The sequence below is a fragment of the Oncorhynchus tshawytscha genome, linkage group LG30, assembly GCF_018296145.1.
Source record: "Oncorhynchus tshawytscha isolate Ot180627B linkage group LG30, Otsh_v2.0, whole genome shotgun sequence".
NCBI classification, from domain to species: Eukaryota; Metazoa; Chordata; class Actinopteri; order Salmoniformes; family Salmonidae; genus Oncorhynchus; species Oncorhynchus tshawytscha.
In genome coordinates this window covers 841,305-849,108 of record NC_056458.1, presented here as the reverse complement: position 1 = coordinate 849,108, position 7,804 = coordinate 841,305, and the positions used below count along the sequence as shown (strand labels likewise).

The 7,804-nt window shown below is 40.8% G+C and overlaps 1 protein-coding gene across 2 annotated transcripts; it reads left to right on the top strand.

Moving 5' to 3' along the window:
• Nucleotides 1-104: 104 nt before the first annotated feature.
• Nucleotides 105-6,459, top strand: LOC112229038 (steroid receptor RNA activator 1). Of its 2 annotated transcripts, XM_024394919.2 has the most exons (5): nt 105-218; nt 2,227-2,355; nt 2,544-2,818; nt 2,981-3,089; nt 5,096-6,459. In XM_024394919.2, the coding sequence occupies exons 1-5, from the start codon at nt 188-190 to the stop codon at nt 5,290-5,292; spliced, it is 741 nt and encodes a 246-aa protein (XP_024250687.1). In that variant the 5' UTR covers nt 105-187; the 3' UTR covers nt 5,293-6,459. The 2 variants fall into 2 exon arrangements, with proteins under 2 accessions (XP_024250687.1, XP_024250688.1); XM_024394920.2 differs by lacking the exon at nt 2,227-2,355 and having other exon boundaries at nt 121-218.
• Nucleotides 6,460-7,804: the final 1,345 nt, after the last annotated feature.

The window sequence follows — 7,804 nt, the reverse complement described above, 5'->3', positions numbered from 1 at the left end:
TACTCAGAATCTGGCCACTTTGCTCTACATGAAGTCATCCACTGTTTACTAGACCAGAAAAATGAACTAATTTCCTCTATTCTATTCTATTAACCAACCGGACATGCGTAATGTCAATGTTCAACATCCTGTCCACGTGTCCCGGAAAACAAGTTGATTTGTTGTATATGTAAGAAGAAAATAAGCCATGGAGGCGAAGGACCTTTACATCAAACCAGGTATGTTCTGTCCAATTTAATAGTTCTACTTTGTTTATTTAGCGAGAAAAGTTCGCTGACGATAGACATCAGTCTACTGCACCTGTGCTAGGGTGATAATGCAAGCTACTTTGAAGACAAGCTAGCTAGCAGTAACTATCAAACTACATTGCTCTCTTGCTAACAAAGTTGTCAAAACATATTGAAGATGCGTTTGCTTAGACTTTATACAACCTCTTCACTTGAGTTATTTCCCCATCTAATTTGAGCGTGACTACAGGTACCATCACACGAGTTTGATCATGATTATAAACATAATCAGTTTTGTTGGCCTGTCAGTACCGTCATGTTCATCTCAAGTTGGAAGTTTACATGCACTTAGGTTGGAGTCATTAAAACTCGTTTTTCAACCACTCCGCAAATTTCTTGTTAACAAACTATAGTTTTGGCAAGTCTGTTAGGATATCTAGTTTGTGGATGACACAGGTAATTTTTCCAACAATTGTTTACAGACTGATTATTTCACTTATAATTCACTGTATCACAATTCCAGTGGGTCAGAAGTTTACATACACTAAGTTGACTGTGCCTTTAAACAGCTTGGAAAATTCCAGAAAATGATGTCATGGCTTTAGAAGCTTTTGATTTGAGTCAATTGGAGGTGTACCTGTGGATGTATTTCAAGGCCTACCTTCAAACTCAGTGTCCCTTTAATTGACGTCACGGGAAAATCAAAAGAAATCAGCCAAGACCTCAGAAAAAAAATTGTAGACCTCCACAAGTCTGGTTCATCCTTGGGAGAAATTTCCAAATTCCCGCACCTACCACGTTCATCTGTACAAGTATAAACACCATATGGGACCACGCAGTCGTCATACCGCTCAGGAAGGAGACGCGTTCTGTCCTAGAGATTAACGTACTTTGGTGCGAAAAGTGCAAATCAATCCCAGAACAACAGCAAAGGACCTTGTGAAGATGCTGGAGGAAACAGGTACAAAAGTATCTATATCCACAGTAAAACTAGTCCTATATCGACATAACCTGAAAGGTCACTCCTCAAGGAAAAAGCCACTGCTCCAAAACTGCCATAAAAAAGCCAGACTATGGTTTGCAACTGCACATGGGGACAAAGATGGTACTTTTTGGAGAAATGTCTGATTAAACAAAAATAGAACTGTTTGGCCATAATGACCATCGTTATGTTTGGAGGAAAAAGGGGGATGCTTGCAAGCCGAGGAACACCATCCCAACCGTGAAGCACGGGGTGGCAACAACATGTTGTGGGGTGCATTGCTGCAGGAGGGACTGGTACATTTCACAAAATAGATGGCATCATGAGGAGGAAAATTATGTGGATATATTGAAGCAACATTTCAAGACAGTCAGGAAGTTAAATCTTGGTCGCAAATGGGTCTTCCAAATGGACAATGAATGACCCCAAGCTACTTCCAAAGTTGTGGCAAAATGGCTTGAGGACAACAAAGTCAAGGTATTGGGAGTGGCCATCACTAAGCCCTGACCTCAAACCTATAGAAAATTTGTTGGCAGAACTGAAAAAGTGTGCGTGAGCAAGGAGGCCTACAAACCTGACTCAGTTACACCAGCTCTGTCAGGAGGAATGGGCCAAAATTCACCCAACTTATTGTGGGAACCTTATGGAAGGCTACCCAAAACATTTGACCCAAGTTAAATAATTTAAAGGCAATGCACCAAATACTAATTGAGTATATACACTTCTAACCCACTGGGAATGTGATGAAATAAATAAAAGCTTAAATAAATCCTTCTCTACTATTATTCTGACATTTCACATTCTTAAAATAAAGTGGTGATCTTAACTGACCTAAGACAGGGAATTTTTAGGCTTTTACATGTCAGGAATTGTGAAACTGAGTTTAAACGTATTTGGCTAAGGTGTATGTAAACTTCCGACTTCAACTGTGTGTGTGTGTGTGTGTGTGCTAGCTGCTAACGAGTAGTTAGTAAATGGTAGGTCTTTTAAAATAAAACCCTCTCTACCTTTGTTAAGGTAATCAGGAGCGGGGCTGGAATGACCCTCCACAGTTTTCCTATGGTTTGCAGACAGCAGCACAAGGTGCACCCAAGAGGACCCCTCTCAACAAGAGAGTGCCTCCACCTCAACTCACAGGATCCCCTTGTACGTTCTAGGCTTTGGCAGAGAATTGGACGTTGTGCCTTGAACATGTTTTAAATTCCTTGATCTTTTGAGTACCTTGGTACTTTTGATGTTTACTCAGGGGTTTGTGAGATTGTCTTTCTGATGACTGTACTTTCCCCAGACTGTCAGAGCAGATAATGAATCATCCTGGTTCTATTTATCTACAGGTCCTGTCCCAGGAGATGTTCCTTCCCTAACAGCTCCAATGACTCCACCTACCAACCCACTGGCCCCTCCATGTAGTATGAACACGCCCCCTCGTCCATGTCCTGTCGCAGCCCCTCCTCTTGGTGGGGTGATGATGATGGCCACACCTCCACCACCTTTCCCTGTGGTAGAGCACACAGACTCTGCCAGTAGCCAATCAGAAAATGAGCCAGATGTAGACGATGTAGTCACTCTTCTCAACTGGGCACTGACAGCTTGTAGACACACAGTCAAAGTAAGAATGATTTCTATAGCTCTAATTCCCAGCCACAGTTGACAAACCATTTACAAATTGCATGTTGTATCTAACTCTGTCATGGTGCAGTGCACTGTTTTGAAATGACACTCACTGCTTTGCTAACCAAATTGCTGAATGTTTTACTTGTGCCCCTTGCAGAAACAGGTGTGTAATGATGTGGCGAAGCGTCTGAAGCTCTTTGAGGACATGTGGAAGTCTGGGAAGCTGTCACTTCCTGTTAGGAGAAGAATGAATGGACTGGTGCAAGGTAGGAGAACTTGTGTAGTTTGATAGATGAGGTCATATTTCTACGGATGATAAATAAATCAGGGATGCAAACTAGTGACCTACGTGATTCGTGTAGATCCGATGAGAAGTTTTTTTTTTTTGGGGGTTGGATCACTACTGGCTGTATGCAATGGGGTAATGCGTGTTTGGAGCAATATTGACTGTGTCCAAGGCTCAGCCCATCGTTCACATAACAGAAAGCAACACGTCCCCTGAACGATAGCGAAGAGGTAGATGAGAAGCCTAACCACGGAGACGGGGGCGTGAAGGTGATGACGTGTACTTCATGAGCTGTAACCGAAAAACAACTGGCATTTGGAAAGTTTGAAATGAAGGAGAAAGTGTGGTGGAACAAGTATTAGCATGGTTAAGTATCTTGCTAGCTAGATCGAATTCTCCGTTCGCTGGCCAGAGAAATGTTGAGCAAAATAAGACGACTTGCTAACTGATCAAATAATTGAGTTTATGGTGTGAAAATTAGCTGGCTAATAAAGTCAGATGCGCTAACCGAACCAATTCGTTATAGTATTAACTGGTATAAGTCTCCTTGCCTTTCCTCAAGTTATAACGCGTTAGTTGCTTACTGGACCCTGGCAATCTGTATGAAAATTGAACTCGCTACTATCTGTGAACTAATGTTTTCCCTCTAGTTATGTGGTTAATTTTCAGAATGAGAGAATTATGTGAAAATGAGGCGTTGCTTGTTAAACAAGTGGATTCAGGGATCGAGTGTAGCTGGGCCTGGCTTAAACAGGATGCCACTATAGAGGTGAAAGGAACACCACACACTTTCCGGGGGTATGCCAGGTGTACTCTCTGCAGAAAGTGTACAATGTAATAATGTGCAGTGTAGCCCAAATATATTGTTTTTGTTGGGTTGAATTTGACAATGTGTGTGATTTTAGGGGGGATTATAACATTTTTATTTACTCTGTAAATGTTTTTTTTTGCACACATGTAGCCGTGTGTATTTGATCAATATCTACTATAGTGGCCACTATAATAGAGCAAAAATACAGTGGGGCAAAAAAGTATTTAGTCAGCCACCAATTGTGCAAGTTCTCCCACTTAAAAAGATGAGAGGCCTGTAATTTTCATCATAGGTACACTTCAACTATGACAGACAAAATGAGGGAAAAAAATCCAGAAAATCACATTGTAGGATTTTTTATGAATTTATTTGCAAATTATGGTGGAAAATAAGTATTTGGTGAATAACAAAAGTTTCTCAATAACTTGTTATATACCCTTTGTTGGCAATGACAGAGGTCAAATGTTTTCTGGAAGTCTTCACAAGGTTTTCACACACTGTTGCTGGTATTTTGGCCCATTCCTCCATGCAGATCTCCTCTAGAGCAGTGATGTTTTGGGGCTGTTGCTAGGCAACACGGACTTTCAACTCCCTCCAAAGATTTTCTATGGGGTTGAGATCTGGAGACTTTTAATTTTGTCTGTCATAGTTGAAGTGTACCTATGATGAAAATTACAGGCCTCATCTTTTTAAGTGGGAGAACTTGCACAATTGGTGGCTGACTAAATACTTTTTTGCCCCACTGTAGAATGAAACAAACAGGCATTCTATTTCTACTTTAAGATGTTTTTTTCCCCCCAAGTGCAAGTTTAGATGTGTGTGTGTGTGTGGTCACAAGTGTTCTATTATAAAGGCTGTCATGGCTAACTGCAATATTAGTGTATTGTTTTTTTTTTCTCTCAAGACTTGAGTGTCATTTGCAGTAAAGTCTAGGCAACAAATAACATTGGATTGCTTTCTTTGATTTATTTATGTTTTAGCTGTGAGGTTCACATGAACCACTTATTTTATACAACAGAGACTGATCATGTAGGTCATATTCTTTGTTGTTTAATTAGTTAAAACCTGCACTTCCCCCCTAGCAGGGATTTTCTCTGCATGTTTCAAATGAGACAAACAAATGTTCAAATGACCTAACCACATCTCTGATGCTCCTGTCTTTATGCTCCTGTCAGAGTTGAAGAGTTGTAACTGGGACGCTGCTGATGAGATCCACCGGGCTCTGATAGTGGACCATGTTAACGAGGTCGGTCAGTGGATGGTGGGGGTCAAGCGTCTCATCGCTGAAACACGCAACTTAAACCCAGACCTCCTGCACACACAGGAAGTAGACCAGAGTCTAGACACCAGCAGCACTGGTAACTCTGACTAGATCAATAATGACACTTTTGGAACTTTTCTATTAGGTTGTGGAACCATGAGGACTCTCGGTCGTCCATCTGAAAAGCCATTGAAGTTCAACTTTTAGGCTTACTCTCTCTTTTGCTTTCGTATGTGGAGATTCCACATATATTTTAACATGGTTTTCCTGTAATTATTCAATATGCATATACATTTTTTGGGACTTTTTTTAATGAATTGCATTTGATTGCAGTGTATTGCTTTTACCGAGCTCCACCAATTCTGACACTACAAAGATGCCTTTATCCCTGTTTTATGTCGATTGTTTACGTTTGATACAGCCTTTCCCCTTTTGTGTCTTGTTTGGTTAAAGTGCTTATATCAGAAGTGTCAGTAATGGAACATTTTATTTGGATCGTTCTCTCTTCAAAATACTCTATAACCTCCCTTGGACAGCCTTGTAAACAGTATTTTACTGGAGCTAAGATTACTTTAATTGTACACAAGGTCCAATGTATTTTTCCTGGTTTAGCCTACAGCTTTCAATGACTTATCATCCCCCATGTACATAATCATAAGAGCAATAAGAATGTTTTGAAGACTGTGGTCTGCTTCTGTTGACGGTGGCATTGCATTACATGTGTATCATACACGATGAGACCAAATAAAGCTGATTTGTGGTGGAAGTATTCCATTTTAAAAAATGTTTAAAATATATATATATAATGTATTTTTATATGACAGTAGGTTCATGTCATGAACTGTTATTTATATCGGTTCTGTAGTTAGGCAATGAGGATGTGCCATTCTTCCAGATTTTCTGACTTGTCTACCTCCGTGGACACAGATGCAAGGAGAAGCCACCACAAGGTGGCGTCTTAAGGCTTGACTTTTCACTGATGACAGTGTTGTGGCTATGATAACTAGAGAAACTTGGGCACTTTATAGGAAGGGTTACACAAGATTTTATGCCTTAAATTTTATAGCGCTTAGAGGACTAGCCACCATGAATGAGGCGTGGCTTTGTTTTGATCGTCCAAGGGTTGTGACAACAACACTGTTTTATTGTTGCTAAGTGAGACAGTAATTGATGTGAACTCATTATGGATAATGTCATGATCACATTATCCATTATTGTCCCAGTCTACCCATAAAAGATTAGATCATGTTGGAGTAAAGTTTGAATGTTTCCAATTAAGTCATGGAGCCATCTGAATCTCCTCTCCTTTTGTCATTGTTGTAGAAAAGTGGGTTTAAATGAGAGCTTTTCCTCTCATGGCATAGTTTATTCAGCTCTCCTGTGTTTGGGTTTACAGCTGCTGATTTGAATAATACAGTATGGCTGGGAGAGCTTGGGTTGTGTATCGGGAGAGAGTGGGGTTGCAGGGTTGAGATTTTTCAGTAGAATCTGTGTTTACTAATTCCCACACTGTATCTCTCTGGCACTGGGGGTAGGGCTGGTGTAGGGCTATAATCATGTTACCGGACTTCCTGGGAGCTGCAGGCCAACACTTCTCACTGACATGTACATGTTAACAATAGCGTCTGCTTTGCGTACTGTAGTAAACTCTGACTAATCATGTAAGGCTGGCAGTATAACAGCTCTGGCAGCAAGTGTTGTCACAATGCCATTTGCCAAACTCACTCCATGTGTGTTAATTTGGTGAAAACATTGACATAAGAAATACGGGGAAGTGAACTTGAATTGAACGAAAGGAATGTGGATTTACCGTGTTGATTTGAACAAATACTGTGTAGTCTACAGTGCAAGCAGACACTTGCTGGGGAGGTTGAGAAATGATCTTGTGTTGTTTTAAGAAGCAATCTGAAGTTGGTACATTTTATTTGACTTTTTAAAATGAATCATGTGTACTCTTTTGATTCGTGAAGGAAATAACTTATGAGCTTAGTTGTCCTACCCCATCAGAACCCAAAGTATAAGCTTGTTTTTAAATCTAAACAAACACGGTATACCCGCAACTATAATGTTGATATCATGGACGGTCCGTCCGTGTCTCCGAAGCTCTGACAAGGATTTTGAGAGTGGTTACATTATTCCAGCCCCATCCCTCAGCTGTTTGCCAAATCAGTGGCGGGGTGCCACGCTGTTATTGTTCAAACTGCGGATTGCCGCTTTAATGCACACATCACACCATACCGGTGCATCACAACTCAAGTCCTGAGAAGCTAGTTGCGATTGGCTGTTGTGTCGGATGTTTTCTCACCCAAGCAATCGTGTATTGAAGGGTGAAACACCGTCCTCGGATTAGCGCTTACGTTTCCTGATTCTTCTCCTGATAACTTTCTGGAATGAAAACACCCCCCCCCACCCCCAAAGTTAACTTGCGTCACACATTCCAAAATCTTGGCTATTGTGAACGCGTTAACATGGTCTGACACAGTTCCATCTACAAGCAGTTTTAGCAGTCTAGCATTCTAGAGGTAACTGATGCTATTTGTTTGCGTCTTGCCGAGATCTTAGGTCTCCACTGTGTTTTTTTAAATATATTTTTTAAGGTCTACCACCACCTACAGTACATGAT

What these genes read in the sequence shown, in the direction of transcription:
- LOC112229038 (XM_024394919.2), top strand. Translation starts at nt 188, where the DNA reads ATGGAGGCGAAGGACCTTTACATCAAACCAG. An exon ending in TCAACTCACAGGATCCCCTT is followed by an intron (nt 2,356 to 2,543) that starts GTACGTTCTAGG and finishes ATTTATCTACAG; the next exon opens with GTCCTGTCCCAGGAGATGTT. An exon ending in AATGAATGGACTGGTGCAAG is followed by an intron (nt 3,090 to 5,095) that starts GTAGGAGAACTT and finishes TGCTCCTGTCAG; the next exon opens with AGTTGAAGAGTTGTAACTGG.